The sequence below is a fragment of the Lemur catta genome, chromosome 8 (genome assembly GCF_020740605.2).
Source record: "Lemur catta isolate mLemCat1 chromosome 8, mLemCat1.pri, whole genome shotgun sequence".
Classification (NCBI taxonomy): Eukaryota; Metazoa; Chordata; class Mammalia; order Primates; family Lemuridae; genus Lemur; species Lemur catta.
In genome coordinates, this window is record NC_059135.1 from 8,355,893 (window position 1) to 8,374,042 (window position 18,150).

The window sequence follows — 18,150 nt, forward strand, 5'->3', positions numbered from 1 at the left end:
TATTCTTGAAAATTACTAAGAGAATAGACTGTAAGTGTTCTCACCACAAAAAAATGGTAGTATGTAAGGTAATATGTAAGTTAATTAGCTCAATTTAGCCTTGTCACAATGTATATATATTTCAGAAAAACACTGTACATAATAAATATATATATAATTTTTAATTTGTCAACTTAAAGAAATGGTTAAAATGATAAAAAAAATAAACAAATAACCAAAAAACAGAGCATCTCAAAAAATATATAGATAATTAATAATTATTTTGTTCATCGCAGGGCAATGGGCTGGGTGTCTCCTTTCTTGCATCTCCATTAGTCACTACTGGTCCACAGGACTCTGAAGACAATAGAATCCACAGCTGAGACACAACAGAGACTTGCTCTGTCCTATTTCCATTCTGTTATACCTCACCCTGCCTCTTTCCTTCTCAGGTTTCTACTTAACAGCCCTGTCTGCTTTTATTGCTGTCTCCACCCTGTGAAGGTGTCTGTGCTTCACTGAGTCCATGGCCAGCCTCTCTCTAACGCCTCCTTTTGCCTTTTGTTTCTGTTTCTCTTCCCTGGTGAGGCATTTCCCCCTTGTCTCCCAGTTTTCCTTCCTAACTTTCTTCCTCCAGCTCTGTCTCATCAGGATATCAGACTCCATTCCTGCCCTATCTGCATCTGTGTGATTTTCCCCTTTGTTAAATAACTGTCGTCCTGCATCATGCATTAATTAGTCCACTCCCTGCTCTCAGCTAGGGCCCCCCAGCCCCTCCACACTCATGCAAACCCTGTCAGTCAGTCTTACCTGCTGGCTCAGGCTTTTGGGCACATTGCTGATTTGCTTGTTGGCCTCCTACTGCATCATTTTTGTCTCTGTTGGTAATGTTTGTCCTTGCGTTTGCCTGTTCTGTTTCACAGAGGTGCTCCAAGAGTCCGCTCTCAGGTGGGGTTGTACCTAAACCACGTTTCAATTCATAGATATTTTAGATATTTTATTTTCCCCTGCTGCTCATCACTCCTTGTCCCCTCCAACCACCACAGCACGGGCCACCGCTGGTGGAGGTCAAAGCACTAAGGCCATAGCCACAGTCGAGCAGACACAGGCAGAAAACTGTGGCGCAGGCTCATCAGTAAAACACCCAGGCCCAGAGCCAGCAGGAAGTGGCAGCAGGTGTGTCCAAGGGGTGTGGGAAGAAGAAACCCTCCCAGGCAACCCAGAGGATAAAGGCCTGTTATTTAAATCCTGAACTTGAAACACGGCAGATGCAAAGGCTGAAAGTTCTGGGCAGTCAGTTACACAAGAGGCAGCCTGACAGCACATTCCAGAATGGGATGAGGCAACAAAGGACAGAACAGTCAATAGGAACAGACCAGTGGAAAAGTAGGAATCTGACCGTGGTCCAGGTGGGCTTCGAAAAGAGTTTTCACCATTTCCTGCGGGAGAGAAATTAGAAGTTTATTTCAGAAATTGAACTATGGGTTTCGTCATTCTGCCCTAGTCCCTTTTTAGTCTTTACAGTGTAGGAGTTAAAGACCCCTCTAAGTCTCAGTGCAGAGCCCATCGGGAACTGGCAGATCCACCAGGTCAGCCATACCCCTGGCTGAGAGGCCTTGGCCAGGCCACCTCGCACCCTGGTAACCGGCCATGGCTTGTCTTGACATCCCTGGCCAAAGTGAACCTGCCTTTGTCCCAGAGCTGCCCTGCCCTGGGCCCTCCCTCAGTTCCTGCCAAGTCCTGGTTGCCTTGGCCCCACCCCCTTTCATACCCTGCCTGCACCCACTGCCCATCTGTTCACTCTTTCCTGTTGGCCTTTCCATGAGGATTCAGCACCTGATGTGCCTCCACTTCCTGCAGCTCTTGCTATTCTTTTCTATGTATTTTTCTCTCTACATATATGAACCCATTTTTGTTCCATTTTCTGCCTTTTCTGTTCGATTACCTGGGTAGCAGCACAGGGTTAAGACATAGGCTCTGGGTTCAGAATGCCTGGGTTCATCCTTGCTCATCTGACCCTAGGCAATATCCACACGTGGTCTCCCTGGATTTCAGTTTCCTTATCTGCAAGATGGGCACGTAAGTAACACTAATCTCCAGTGGCAGCCGTGAGCACTAAACCAGCAACTGCCGCAGAGCAGATTTTCATTCAGAGTGAGCTGTTGCTATTAATAATACAGCTCTTCTCTTCTGCCTTCGGTTTCCCCTCCTCCTCCTCCTCCTCCTCCTCCTCCTCCTCCTCCTCCTCCTCCTCCTCCTCTCTCTCTCTCTTAAAGTACCCAGGTCCTCTTCACAACTGAACCACTTCCTCTGTGTCTCTCTGCATCACTTCTTTCTCTGTGAATATTCCTGCTCTTGAACAACATCCCCCACATTTAAATCAATCCTTTCTTCTGCCATCACCAAGTGTAATATTGTGATGCCAGAAAAAATATATATATATTGGACTTCCCCTGCTCCTGGCCAGAGTTCCTAAAACTCTTGTACTATCCTAAGCATTAATGGTGAAAAAAGCATCTTTTGTCATTCATAACAAGCCCCTTTCAACCACAGCTGAGGTTATGTTAATGAGGTGATTTTTCAAAAACCCCTAAGGATGGGGGGCTCTGTTGTGGGGGAACTAAACATATGATTAGAGGTTTGGGACTTCCAGCCCCTCCCGCTGGCCTCCAGGGAGGAGAGGGTGGGGCAGGAGGTTGACTTAATCATCTACAGCTGATTATTTGATCAGTCATGCCTACACAATGAAATTTCTAAAACAACCCAAGTGACTGGGTTCTGAGTGCTTCTGGGTTGGCAAACAGAGGGAAGTGCTGGGAGGGTGGTGCGCCCAGAGCGGGTGCGGAAGCTGTGTGCCCCTTCCCCATACTGTGCCCTACGCATCTCTTTAATTTGGCTGTTCTTGAGTTGTATTTTTTATAATAAAGTGTCAAACGTAAGTAAATGCTTCCCTGAGTTCTGTGAGCTGTGCTAGCCAAGTATCTGTCAAACCCAAAGCAGAGGTCGTGGGAACCTTCGATTTATAGCCAGTTGGTAAGGAGCACAGGTCACGACCTGGGACCCGCGACTGGTGTCTGAAGAGAGGGACAGTCTTGTGAGACTGAGGCCTTAACATGCGGAGTCTGTGCTAACCCTGGGAGAACTGAATTAAATCAGAGGACACTTGGCATCTGCAGAGAACTGGAGAACTGGTTGGTGTGGGGAAAACTCTCCCACATGCGCTGTCAGAAGTGCTGTGAGTGTGAGGGCTCAGATAGCTAAGACAGGTGTTTTTCTTTCACCCAGAGTCTTCTCTTTAGTATTGACCATGGGCCACAGTTCTTAGCCCTTCACAGCTTCACAGGGATCTTCTCCTGCAGGGACCTGGCTACGTCACCATCACTTCCAGGCAGTCAGTGTCTTGCAATCTGGCTACTGACTCACTCCCATCCCTTCATCCTGGCTACTGGGCCAGTGGTGTCTTGTGATGGCTGCTCCTCCAGGACCCACACCTGGGTGGGAGCTCAGACAGACTCCTCTCCCTGCCGTCCCCATGGTCCTTCCTCATTCTTCCCCGACTCACAATCTCCACTCAGCACCTCGGGCCCCTGTTTCTCTTAGCAGCTGAGAAAGTTCTTTCCTGTTGTTATTACCTTGTTCAAGGCTTAGTTGGCTGCTGGGCCCCTCCTCTCTCCCTTCTTCATCAATTTCTTGTAAATACGATTTGTCTGGGAGCACTGAAGAGCCAGAGACAGAGTCAGTGGGAAAGAGAAGGCAATTAGTTATCTCTGTCAGAGACCAGTGACAGCATCTGGAAATTATACATTTAGGAATTTCCAGCCCTTGAGTCACTCAGAGCTCAGTGGCTTAAAATTCTCCCGTCATCCCCTGGGACAGAAAAGAGAAGACCCCATCAAGGAAGACTTTGTCTCCCACACAGAAAAGAAATACTCAAGATTAAGGCTAAAGGGAGAATTAAAAACATTGTGAGCCATGTTACTCACCTAATAACAATTTCAGATGGCAGGAAAAGTGCATATAAAAATAAGTAATAGAAGTGAAGTGTGTTTTCTGAACTGTTCAAACTAAGGAAGAAACAGGGATTTCTTGGGGAGAAGGTCTTGGGTCCTAGTGACTTGATTATAAAAGCGAAAACCCCAACAGCTTTAGTAATGGGGCTAGAAAAGAGGAAGGTTTTGGCTTAATTGGGTCAGGGAGGAGGAGCGATTCCCAAAAAAACATAACAGAGGACACAGGGGCAGTTTGCGTGGACTTCAGGGCCCAGGAGGCAGCATCTCCCCGAAGGCAACAGGGACAGCACTGGGTGAGGCAGTGGGCAGTGCCCTGGGCAGCAGTGAACCTCCATCCCGTCACCCAAGCACAGGGAGCCACTTGGAGACCCTACGGGCTCCCTGTAGTCCATGGAGAGGATCAGAGTCCCTGAGATGTGACCAGTAAAGGTAACACCATTCTCTTGGCCCCTACAACCTGGGGACATCCTGGTTACAAATACAATATTGACTTGAAATTTGTGCATAGGTATTTGACTTCCTTTAATTTCCTCTTCTGGTTTGAATGATTTGCTATCGAAATTATTTTATTTATTTACTTTTTGTTTTGAGACAGATTCTCACTCTGTTGTCCTGGGTAGAGTGCAGGGGCGTCATTGTAGCTCACTGCAACCTCAAACTCCAGGCCTGACGCGATCCTCCTGCCACAGTCTCCCCAGTAGCTGGGACTACAGGCATGCACCAGGAGACCAGGCTAAATTTTCTATTTTCAGTAGAAACAGGGTCTCACTCTTGCTCAGGCTGGTCTCGAACTCCTGAGCTCAGTCAATCCTCCCACCTCAGCCTCCCAAAATGCTATGATTATAGGCGTGAGCTACTATGCCTGGCAAAAATTATTTTATTCTTAATTAGATAAGGTTACTATTGACACAAATCAACAAGCCATATATACATCCTTAAAAATTTTTTCCTTGCTGATAAAACTGTAGTATCTATTTGTTGCCTCTTAAACTTCAAATTCCTCGGCTTTAAATGCCAGATGGTTCAAAATCTTTCTCCAACTTATCTCTCTTGAATCAACTCCTACACTGCTTTGCACTCTTAGATTTGGCCAAATCCTATTTGTTCTGTTTTACTGATATGTTTTCATACTTTTATTCCTGTTCCCATTGCATCCACCCTCCTCAGGGCATGTGTCCACTTTTCTTGTGATGTCTCTAGCTCTTATTTGGAGAACTTGGTTGAGACCAAACTACATTGGAATAAAAAGTTTTCTAGGGAAGTAAGAAAAAAAATGGAGGCGTCTTCTTTACTGTGTCTCAATAAAAGAGTAAAATCATGCCTTCTCAGGAAAAAGTCTAGAATTAAACCATTAGACCATTAGTTTTGTATAGCACCAAAAATAGTCCCTGGCAGAGCAATCAGTTTTGTGATTATTTGGTTAATGTTTGTTTCACCCCTTGTGGATCAATGGTAAAAAAAAAGAAGACAAACAAACAAACAAACAAAAAAACATTTCTCCTTTGCTAAAGGCAAATTTGACCCAGGGTTAAATTCTTTGTTCATTGTTCTGGAAATTGTGGCCTTTTTGCTCTGTTACCAGGCAAACACTGGGCTTCGAAAAGACCCATGACTGGCAGACTGGGAGGGACTACACATGAACCACAAATACCTGGTGGGAAGGCATAACTTTGGCCTTCCTTCTATGTGGTAACTCTTGTAACTCAGCTTATCTGTTGTGGGGTCCCTGAAAACTATGACTATGGAGTTGTGATAAGAGACATTGCCTCCCATGGGCATGTGGTGCGAGGCCAAGGTGGATCCTGCAACTACAGTGGAGCTGTCACTCAAGGCAGGTTATAGTCAACTTGGTGGACTGCTGTGTAGACCACTGCAAAGGCTCCCACTGAAGAGAAGAAACCAATGCCGCTCTGTCGGGATCCTGTGTTGCTTATTCTATGTTCTTCTAAGTAAACCTGATGCCAGTGTGGCTCTGCTTGTCTTATGAGTCTAAATGTCCAGTTAAGCAGACCTCCAGGGTGGTTGCTCTACCATAGCTATTGCACCACAGAGTCAAGAAGGCTCATCCATGCCTGTTTAGTTAACTACTATACCCCCACTGCTCAGCACAGTGTGTGGCACATGGTAGACGATCAATATATGCTTGTTTAAAAACATTGGCCCTGGACCTCAAATGATAGGTAACACAATCTAATTACCATTTATGAAGCTTTTATAAATGGGGATTAAATCAGGGTATTCCTTCATGTGGACGTCGCTGAATAATATCTTCAGAACTTGTAGGTTAAAATTCTTCTCCAGCTCATTGAGAACATTGTACGCCACTCTTTGTATAGGGACCAGGTTTCTACAAGATTCTTGAGAATCCTTAAAAAATAATGAATGGAAAAATATAAGAACAGATTTCAAAGAGCCCTGGAAAGTAATTTTATGACTAATGTATTCCAGTTTCCCTACATAGGTATTTTCTCATGTTTTGTACTTTTTTATATATTCATATAGCTACTAAATGTTTTGTAATTTTTATATATTCATATAGCTAATAAATGGAACAAGTAAATCCTTCATCCTTAAAAGTAACCATTGATGAGTTTGATCTCTTCACTCTAATTTAATTTGATGTAAAAAGGAGCAATTCTGAAGACTAAAAGTGGGTTGAAGTTAAAGGATGTGTAGCCCTTTAAGAGCCTGGCCGAGATGTTTTAGGAGTAGACTTAGCAGGTGATGAGTGGCTGTTCTGTTGGCTGAACAACCCCTGCCCTTCCTGCAGGACTGACTTGGCCTGAAGGGCTCAGGGAAACTAGGTGACCATCCTCCCCTTGCTGTGAACTTGGCCAACAGAAGAGGCATACTCATGGGCAAAGAGAAGACTTTCTGTTCTGTATCTCCAAGAGGGCCTATTGGGGAAATTACCCAAATTTAAAAAATTAAAAATGGAAAGAAAAAAAAACCTGAAAGATGTCAGAGAAAGAACAGCAAACATCTACTCCCAAATTTGTCCTAACCAGACACTAATTTCCTGTGGGTTTTAATGTTCTTAGATGTAGATATTTTAAATTGATATTAATTGAAATAAAATGCCATGCCAATTACCATTTCAGTAAATCAATTCATTAAAATTATTCAATTCATTAAAATATTTTTAATGTTTAGTTTATGTTATATTGCATCAATCCCTACAAGGCACTGTACATTTATGGAGTATGCCGATTTCTGACCCCGCTTATTTCCAGTGCCATTCACCCTGACGCCAGAGGGTGCCATGGACACCATTCCTTCAGTTAGAAGCAGGATCATCTTTGGTGATGTCTGCTTCTCCCCTACCCTCTGCCTTACAGGAGCACTTACAGAAATACTTGAAAATGTTCCCCACTCATAGAAGACCCCTCAGTCAGCCACTTGTACCCCAGGGTTTTGGTCTAGGATATGAAAGCTCAATTTAATTTGGAGCTGGTTTACCAGATTATGACATAATAAACTTTACTTACTTCAAACATTTTATTTGTGATGAATTCATGGTCACGGAGGCACTCAAGGAATGGAAATGTCTTTCTGATTGCACATGAAATCTCCACCTTATGTTTTTTGAAGTGACTGAATATACGGTCATAGATAACCCCGTCCTCTATGTTCTGCTCTTCTGTGGCCATCCTAGGGAAAAAAGATACCATGTAAAAACAGTCATCAAGATTCTGACATGTTTTTGGAGGATGTAAGATTTTATATATGAACAATAGGCTATGAAGAACCAACATATATAAAATAGGTAGTCCTGAGTAGAGGTCAGAGTAAATGAAATTGAAGCAACAAAGATGAAATAGAAGAAAGCATGGGCTGGGCGCAGTGGCTCACACCTGTAATCCTAGCACTCTGGGAGGCTGAGGCGGGCGGATGGTTTGAGTTCAGGAGTTTGAGACCAGCCTGAGCAAGAGCGAGATCCTGTCTCTACTAAAAATAGAAAGAAATTATCTGGCCAACTAAAAAAATATATATAGAAAAAATTAGCTGGGCATGGTGGCACATGCCTGTAGTCCCAGCTACTTGGGAGGCTGAGGCAGAAGGATTGCTTGAGCCCAGGAGTTTGAGGTTGCTGTAAGCTAGGCTGACACCACAGCACTCTAGCCTGGGCAGAGAGAGACTCTGTCTCAAAAAAAAAAAAAAAAAAAGAAAGCATGGAGGTTATGAAAGACTAAAATATACAGGACTGAAAAATTCCTGTCCATCCTGATCAAAGCCATTGTAAAGATATCTTTACCTAAACATAACTGAAATATTTTTGAATTAAAAAATCTAAATTCCTATAAAACCAAGATGGAGTTAGCAGGTCATTCATAGAGAAATGAAAAACAATGGTATAAAAATAAAATCCAATCTTGAAAATGCATCTTAACTAAAAACTAAGAGAAAATAAATCTCAGAAAGATAAAAAACAACATCAGAATGATAAAAACAAGCTGTTAAGGGAGAAATATCATCCTATATCATGAAATTAATTCATAAATAATATTATGTGGTTTAATAATGATAATGATATAAGGTATAAATGGAGAATTTCATGAAAATATCAATGATATCTCCTGGGACATCTGGTTCTACTTTGTGTTAATATAAACTTTTTGTGCTATTGTTATATATAGTGAATCTTTTTAGGCATTTGAATTTCAGAAATTGCTGCTGCTTCCTGTGAAAGTAATTTTAAACCTGAGTCTGTAATTCTGGCTCTTAGTTGATCACTTTATTGCTATGATAATGTTTGAATCAACATCTCTATATTCCTAAATGCTGTGACAATTCATAAGCTTTCTTTGTCAAACCAGAAGGGAATTATCAGCACTTCCCAGTACCCAAAATGCAGCAGGGAATAATAATGCCACATTATTATTTTTTAATTTCTGCAAAAAAAAAGTTTCTGGTTAAATACTGTAGATTGAGGAGAAGCATATCTTCTCTTTTATTAAAGATCCCACTAAAGTACTAACAAAGGAATTAGATTTATAATGACAAAGAGAATGTTGGAGAACAACGAGTAGATGAAAATTTTCAGTTAGAGGAGAGACTTGCTACTGTAGGTGGAGGATGCTCCCAGAGATCAGGAAAGCAATTAGTGTGCCCTGCAGAACTCTGAAGAGGCCGTGGAGATTGAGAGGGAGACACTGGGCTGAAAACTGATGGGTTATTTGAAAAATGAAGAACAGAACAGTGCATTCCTTGCCTGTCAACCCCCATGCAGACTACATGCACCCAGGCAGCTTCTCAGGGGCAAACATTGCTGTCATTTCTTTCATAATGTTAATACTTCTTGTTATTGGATTTCATATAAATGGAATAATATATAATGTATGCTTTTGTGTCTGTCATTTTTTTGGTCATCACCCATGTTGTTGCATTGAAGAGCACTTTGGTCCTTTTTTTATTGATGAGTGGTATTCCATTTTGTGAATCTACAACAATCTGTTTATTCATTTTCTTGGTGGACATTTGGCTTGATTCCAATCTGGGGCTATTATGAATAAAACTGTACAAGTCTTTTGTGGCAAGATGTTTTCATTTTTCTTGGGTAAATACACAGGCGTGGAATTGCTGGGTCATTGTGTTGGAGTATGTGTAACCATTTTGGAAGCTGTTAAACTGTTTTTCAAAGACTATTAGAGATGGTCTTTCTATTATAATTTCAGCTATTCTAGTGTGTATTATATGATATCTTATTTTAGTTTTAATTTGTATTTCTTTAATGACTAATGATATCAAGCACATTTTAATGTGCTTACTGGATATATATAATATATATATGTATATTTGTGTATGTGTCTGTTCAAGTCTTTGACCCACTTATATTATTAAATTTTCTTTTACTTATTGATGGGTAGAAGGTTTTTTTCACATATTATGTCAAGGAGTGTTTTATCTGATTTAATTATTGTAAATAAGTTCTCGCAGTCTGTGGCTTGCCTCTCATTTTCTTAACCATGTTTTTTGATGGGGAGACATTTTTAATTTTGAGGAAGTCCAATGTATCATTTTTTTTCTTTTATGGTTGATGACTTTAGTGTGCTGTCTAAGAAATCTATGCCTACCCCAAGGTCATGAAAATATTCCAAAAGCAATTTACAACATAAACATGCGTCTTTTTCTGGGCTTTCTATGTTGTACTATTGACCTATTTGTCTACCCTTATGCCAACATCATTTTGACTTGAGAACTAGAAGTTAATCTTGAAGTCAATTAGAAAAAATTGTCTTGGCTTTTTTAGGTTCTTTGGTTTTACATATGTCTTTTCAAATCAATTTGTCAATGTCTACAAGAAAAACCTTTTGGACTTTGATTGGATTTGCACTGAAATTACAGATAAATTTGGAAGAACTGACATCTTAACAATATTGAGCTTCCAATCTGTTAACATTGTATGTCTCTTCATTTATTTAGTTTTATTTAATTTTACCTAGGACTGTTTACAGTTTTCAGTATATAAGTCATGTATACTGTTCATTAGATGCGTTCCTAGTAATTTTATTATTTTTCATGCTACTTTAAGTAGTATTGCTTTCCAAATTGCTTACTAGTGGTATATGGAAATAGAATTGGTTTGAAAAATATTAACCATGTATTTATGATATTGCTAAATTTGTGTATTAGTTCTAGTGAAGTATTTTTGCATTTTCTTGGGATTTTATAGTAAATATTCATGTCCAGGGCTTCTTTTCCCCAGTGTATGTTGTCTGCTTTGTCCAAGATCAGTTGGTTATAGGTAGGTAGCTTTATATCTGGGTTGTGTGTTCTGTTCCATTGGTCTATGTGTCTATTTTTGTACTGATACTATGCTGTTTGGTTACTATAGCCTTGCAGTATACTCTAAAGTCTGGTAATGTGATCCCTACAGATTTCTTCTTTATGTTTAATACCGCTTTGGCTATTTGTATTCTTTTCTGGTTCCAAATGAAGCATAGAATTATTTTTTCTAGATCTCTGAAGTATGACTTTGGAACTTGATTGGGATTGCATTGAATCTGTAAATCACTTTGGGTAGTATGGACATTTTAACAATGTTGAGTCTACCTACCCATGAGCATGACATGTTTTTCCTTTTGTTTCTATCCTCTGCAATTTCTTTCCTCAGAGTTTCATAGTTCTTCTTGTAGAGCTCTTTAACCTTGTTGATTAAGCTTATTCCTAGACATTTTGTTTTCTTTATGGCTATTGTGAATGGTATTGAGTCTTTGATTTGACTCTCAGTTTGACTGTTATTAGTATAATATATAGAAATGCTACTGATTTGTGTACATTGAATTTGTATCCTGGGATTCTGTTGAATTTGTTTATCAGTTCCAAGAGACTCTTGGTGGGATCTTTGGGATATTCTAGATACAAGATCATATCATCAGTGAAGAGCAATAGTTTGACATCCTCTTTCCTGATTTGGATACCCTTAATATTTTTCTCTTGCCTGATTGCTCTGCCTAGAACTTCCAGCACTATGTTGAATACAAGTGGTGACAGTGGGCATCCTTGTCTTATTCTAGTTCTTAAGGAAATGCTTTCAGCTCTTCTCCTTCATTATGATGTTGGCTATGGGTTTGTCATATATAGCTTTTAGAATTCTGAGAGATTCTTTCTATGCCTAGTTTGTTGAGGGTTATTTTCATGAAAGGGTGCTGGACTTTGTCAAATGCTTTTTCTGCATGTATTGAGATGATCTGTGTTTTTGCCTTTTTTCCTGTGGTGAATCACATGCATTGATTTCTGTATGTTGAACTAATCTTGCTTTCCTCAGATGAAGCCCACTTGGTTCTAGTGGATTATCTTTTTGATGGGCTGTTGAATTTTGCTTGCTAATATTTTATTGAGGATTTGTTCATCTATATTCATAAGGAATTTTGGTCTGTAGTTTTCTTTTAAATGGTGCTGGGATAATTGGATAGCCACATGCAAAAGAATGAAACAGGAACCCTACCTCTCACCACTCACAAAAATTAACTTAAGATGGATAAAAGACTTAGATCTAAAAATGAAACCATAAGAACTCTAGAGGAAAATGTAAGAAAAACTTTTCCAGACCTTGACCTAGGCAAAGAATTTATGAATAAGGCCCCAGTGGCAATAACAAAAATTAATAAATGAGATTTGATTGAAGTAAAACGCTTCTGCACAGCTAAGGAAATAATCAACAGAGTAAATAGACAACCTACAAAATGGGAGAAAATATTTACAAGCTACACATCTGATAAAGGGCTAATAACCAAAATTTACAGAGAACTCAAGCAAATCTGCAAAAAAAAAAAAAAAGCCTTATTAAAAAGTGGGCAAAAGACACGAACAGAAGCTTCTCAAAAGAAGAAAATGATCAATAAACATATAAAAAATGCTCAATATCACTAATCATCAGGGAAATGTGAATTAAAACCACAATGAGATATCACCTTACCCCAGTTAGAATTACTTTTATTAAAATCTCCAAAAACAATAGATGCTGGTATGGATGCAGAGAGAAAGGAATGTTTATACACTGTTGGTGGGACTCCAAATTAGTACAACCTCTATGTAAAACAGTATGGAGATTCCTCAAAAAACTAAAATAGACCTACCATTCAATCCAGCAATCCCGCTACTGGGTATCTACCCAAAGGAAAAGAAGTCTTTTCATCAAAAAGGCACTTGCACTCAAATGTTTATTGCAGCCCAATTCACAATTGCAAAGATGTGGAATCAACCCCAAGTGCCCATCAATTCATGAGTGGATTAGTAAAATGTGGTATATGTGTACCACGGAGTACTACTCAGCCATAAAAAGGAAGAATTAATGATTTTTGCAACAATCTGGGTAGAACTGGAGACCATTCTGCCAAGTGAAATATCTCAAGAATAGAAAAACAAACACCACATATACTCACTATTAAATTGTAACTTGCCAATGTGCACACATATGCACAGAGGGAAGTAAAACTCCGTGGAAATCTAGCAGGAGAAGGGGAGGGAGGAGGTAGGGAATAAACCAACCTAATGGGTACTAGGAAAACTATTTGGGTGATGGGCACACCTATGGCTGGAACTCAAACTTTACAAAAATGATCCATATAACCTAAAACATTTGTACCTCCTTAATGTTTTAAAATTTTTTAAAAAAGAAAATAATCATGTCATGAGCAAATAAAGACTATTTTACTATTCTTTTCTAACAACTGTTTCTCTTTTCTTGTCTTATTGTATTGGTTAGGAGTTTAAAAATAATGTTGAAGTGGTGAGAGTAGACTTCCTTGCCTTGTTTCCAATTTTAGGAAAAAAGCATTAAGTATCACATTAAGTATGATGTTAATGGGCATATATATACCACACATATATTATATATAATAAACATATATTTTGAAACAGACTAAGGCAGTTCCTACCTATTCCTAATTTGCTTAGAATTTTATCATGAATAGATGTTGAATTTTATCAAGTATATCTACTGATGTATTCATATGGTTTTTCTTTTTTTTTCTTTAATTTGGTGAATCACATTGGCTGATTACCAGAGCCTCCTCTTATGTAGGAACAGATAACTACAAATCAACAGACATTTGAGGAAACACTCCAATATTAGAAAGAATAATTTTAAAAAGAGAAAAATGTTACCATAAGAGAAGCAGAGATATTATAGGAACAAGAAAAAAATTCCAAATAATACCTATTTGAATGTAAAGCTTCAAATTATATAAACAAACTCACACTGTTGAGTTGACTGGCAAAGGAAAATGTGAGTTAAATGATTTGTTTCAAGCATGAAAACAATATGGTTGAACAATATGGTTTCAAATTCAACTGTGACAATCACAGAAATATAGATTAAAGAATGAATTTGAAAAGTTGAAAGTAACTACTAATTGAGTAAAATCAGACCCTATAAAACCTTATGAAATACTGAAAAATAAACATAAAAAGCATATAACATAGTTTGTATTTTTAGAGAGATAAAAGAAAAAAATCAATAAGTTATAAAAGATGGGTATAAAAGATTATTTGTAAAACTAAACGTAAATGAAAAAATGATGATATTTCCACGAATGGATTAATAAAATATAGTATATGTGTACCATGGAGTAATACTCAGCCACAAAAAACAATGGTAATCTAGCACTTCTTTTATTATCCTAGATAGAGCTGGAGCCCATTGTACTAATATCACAAGAACGGAAAAACAAGCACCACATGTACTCAACCATCAAACTGGTATTAACTGATCAACACTTATGTGCACATATAGTAGTAACATTGATTGGGTGTCAGGCAGGTGGGAGAAGGGAGAAGGGGATGGGTATATTCACACCTAATGGGTGTGGTGCACACTGTCTGGGGGATGGACACATTTGAAGCTCTGACTCTGGTGGGGCAAAGGCAATATATGTAACCTAAACACTTGTACTGCCATAATATGCTGAAATTTAAAAAAATGATGATATTGAAAGGCATAGAACCCAACTAAAAACACAACTAAGACAAAGTGACACAGAATTTGTTGAAATCAAAGATAAACATGTTAAGGTATGCAACTGCAAACAATACACAAAGCAAGCGTGTTCCCACCAATGTCAAATCAAAACTGAAGAAACAAATAATGGGGAAATGTTTTACGGGCATTGAAAAACAATTCACCTATAGTTTTTGACTCTTTACATATGTAAAACATATAGGCTCTGGATAAATTTAAATGATTTATCATTTAATCTTGTGACTTAAAAATAGAGAACACCTTTTTCTCAATATCTTTGAAATACATATATTAATACTGAGCATAATCTTGGTCACAAAAGAAGTCTTAATAAGTTACAATCAGTAAAAGCTAAACACACTGATGTTAAAGAAAATAAATTACTTAGAAATTTTAGAAAATAAAACAGCCCATTTTGTCATGTCAAAAATGAAACAAAACTTGGAGCTAGAAAAACAATTATTATTGTTTTTTTTAATTTCAAAATATTACAGGGGTACAAATGTTTTTGGTTACATATATCGATGTTGTTATGCTTGAGTCAGGGTTATAAGTGTGCCCATCACCCAGATAGTGTTTATTGTACCCCTTAGGTAGGTTTTTGCCCAGCCCCTCCTCCCCCTTGCCTCTGCTTGATTTCCACTGAGTTTTACTTCCCTCTGTGCACATGTATGCTTATTGGTTAGTTCCCATTTAATAGTGAGTACATGTGGTCTTTGTTTTTCCATTCTTTAGATACTTCACTTAGGATAATGGTCTCTAGTTCCATCCAAATTGTTGAAAGCTAGAGATTATTTTAAAACATAAGAAAAAAGTGAAAAGTAATGAGAATGAGTAAAGCAAACTTGGTTCAACATTAAGAAATTGCTCTATAATTTTACATCAAAAAATAAAAGGAGAAAAAGTATATATATCCACAAATGATTTTAAAAGGAAATTTGATGAATCCTAGCAGCTATTTTTATAAAAACTCTATATGAAATAAAAACTAACACAATATAAAGTCTCTAAAACCAGGAAATGTTACAATAAACATTAAAATGTAAAGTCATTAAAATAGAAAAAATTGTAGAAATTTCTACCATCACCACCATTTTATATATATTTACATAATTATATATATATATGCAACAAGATACAAAAATGAAATAACTGTTATAAATACTAAAATAATATACATTTTATGTTTTATGACTATGTACACAGAAACCCTAGAGACCTAATAAAATTCATAAAAGCAAGAAAATAATTGGCCAAGAAGTATGAATAATAGATATATAAAACTTATAGCTTTTGTTTGAAACAATAAAAATTGAAAAAAATATATAATACTCAGGCATAATAGCAAATACACATGTATATATTTATAAACATCTGAAAGGTATGGGACCTATATGAAGAAAACCATAAGCCTTATTGAAGGAATTAAATAAAATATAAACATAAATACAGATATATAAAGTACCCCCAATTAGAAAAAAAATAGTAAGCTTTAAAAAATCAATTCTTCTGAAACTGTTATGTAACTGTGGTGCACTTGCAGCCTGACACTCCACTAAAACTGGATAAAATAATGTAAATATTTACATGACAGGACAAACATCTGAGTCAGACAAGAAAAATACGAAAAGAAAATAACAAGAGGAAGATTTCTCTTAATAGATTTAAATGTTTAAGAAAATAATAAAGATGTAAAAGTATAGAAACATTTTCAACACATGTGACAAAGTGTTAATATATTAGATATTAATAGACAATAACTCCAGTCTGTTAATTAAAAATAACAAGCACCCTCCCTCAAATGGACCTGAATAGGCAGGTTAGAGAAAAGAAAATTAAAATGTCCAGTAAACATATGAATGCATACACACTAAAACATCAGTGAGAAACCATTTCTCACCTATTAGATTGACAAACACAATTTCATTAGTGATACTATTCAGTGTGGGAGAAGATTCAGAGAAACAGACATTCATTCATTGCTGATATGAGCATGAATTACTACAGCCTTTTCAGAAAAGATCTGGCAATATCTACCAAATTTGAAGATATACTACAGAATGACCCAGCAGTCCCACTTTTGGAATTTATCCTATAGAAATAAAAGCACCATTCTTGGGATACTTCACCTAGTAGAATGGGTTCCACGTGTACTTACCATCAAAATTGGTTTCACTGATCAACACCTAAGTGCACATATAAGAATAACATTAATTGGGTTTTGGGCAGATGGGAGCGGGGGAAGGGATGGGTGTATACATACATAATGAGTGTCATGTGCACAGTCTAGGGGATAGACAAGCTTGAAGCTCTGACTGAGGGGCAGGGGGGCAAGGGCAATATATGTAACCTAAACTTTTTTACCCCCATAATATGCTGAAATAATAACAAAAAGAAAAGAAATAAAAACACCAGTATCCATCCTATAGAAACAAAAACTCTAGAACTGTCAATGGCTCCCCATTTCTTCAAAAGTGAAAACCAAATTCTTACACTGTTCAAAGGATCTAAAATGATCTAGCCCTTCTCTCCTCTCCCCTTGCTCACTTCTCTCTGGCTACACCCACCTCTTTGCTGTTTCTTGACTACACCAGGCATACTCCAGCATTAGGGACTTGATACTTGCTGTTTCCTCTCTTTAGCATAGTCTTTGTCCAGATATCCATGTAGTGAACTAACTTCTTTGTCTCCTTTAAGTACTTGCTCCTTGTAACCCTCTCAATGATGCTTGCTTTGACCAACCTATCTAAAATCACAATCACAATCCCCCAGTAACCCCTGTACTCTCAAACCCCTAATCTAGTTCTTTCTTTTCCCCATGTCCTTGTCACTGGCCAACACACTAAATGAATTACTTATTTATTTTATTTGTTGTTTATTGTCTAATTCATTGTCTCTCTTCTCCCCAAAATATATAAGTCACAAGAGCAGGGATTGTGCCTGTTTTGTCGATTGATTTTTCTTGTGTACCTAATACATACAAGGTGTTCAATATATATTTGTTGACTACATATTCATAAATATAAAAGTATTTACTGAAGTATTGTTTTTAGTAAGAAATAAACAACAATAACATGTACCTCCAACCTGAAAACAACCTGATTGTTTGGGTGAATGGTTGAGTATACGATGATAAATACATACTATTGAAATATTACACAGCTATTTATTTCTAGTAATTTGGATGGAAGGTCATAGTTATATTGCTGAATGAAAAATATAACTATGGTTCAGATTAATGTGTTATGATCCTATTTTTATAAAAATTGAACTAATAAAGTCTTTTATTTGCGTGTAAAATTTAGAATGAATGTTGGGAAAGGCAGGTCAGTCATGCTTAATCAAAGAGCCTAGCCAAGAGACAAATCCAACCCCAAAGACCAGCCAGTAGACTCATCTAACCTCAGAGCACAGGCAATGTCCCCCCACCCAACTAGAGACCCCCAAGAGCAAACTCTGCCTGTCCAAGGACACTACCATCTAGCCCACCCAGAATCCCAGGATGGACTGATGTATCTACATCTTTCCCTTCCAAAGCAAACCTGTAAAGGCTGGAAGAGGTTACCACTTCCTTAAATGTGCAGATAGCAATATGAGGATACAAGGATCATAAAGAATCAGGAAAAATAACACCATCAAAAGACACAAATAAGCCCTAATAACTGACTCCAAAGGAATGAAGATCTATGAACTTACTAA

The 18,150-nt window shown here is 37.9% G+C and overlaps 1 protein-coding gene across 8 annotated transcripts in view; it reads right to left on the reverse strand.

Moving 5' to 3' along the window:
* The window catches only part of LOC123643341 (nuclear body protein SP140-like protein), a 70,397-nt gene that overhangs the window by 44,523 nt on the left and 7,724 nt on the right, over nt 1–18,150 (reverse strand). For 7 of the 8 annotated variants that reach the window (XM_045558812.1, XM_045558810.1, XM_045558809.1 and 4 more), the window contains exons 2-6: nt 7,478–7,640; nt 6,188–6,356; nt 3,612–3,695; nt 1,356–1,418; nt 790–939 (exon numbers count right to left, since the gene is read on the reverse strand). In XM_045558812.1, coding sequence (XP_045414768.1) covers nt 790–939; nt 1,356–1,418; nt 3,612–3,695; nt 6,188–6,356; nt 7,478–7,640 — 629 coding nt within the window. Of the gene's footprint in view, nt 1–789; nt 940–1,355; nt 1,419–1,924; nt 2,044–3,611; nt 3,696–6,187; nt 6,357–7,477; nt 7,641–18,150 lie in introns of those variants that run through there. The other variant, XM_045558813.1, reaches the window with a different exon arrangement.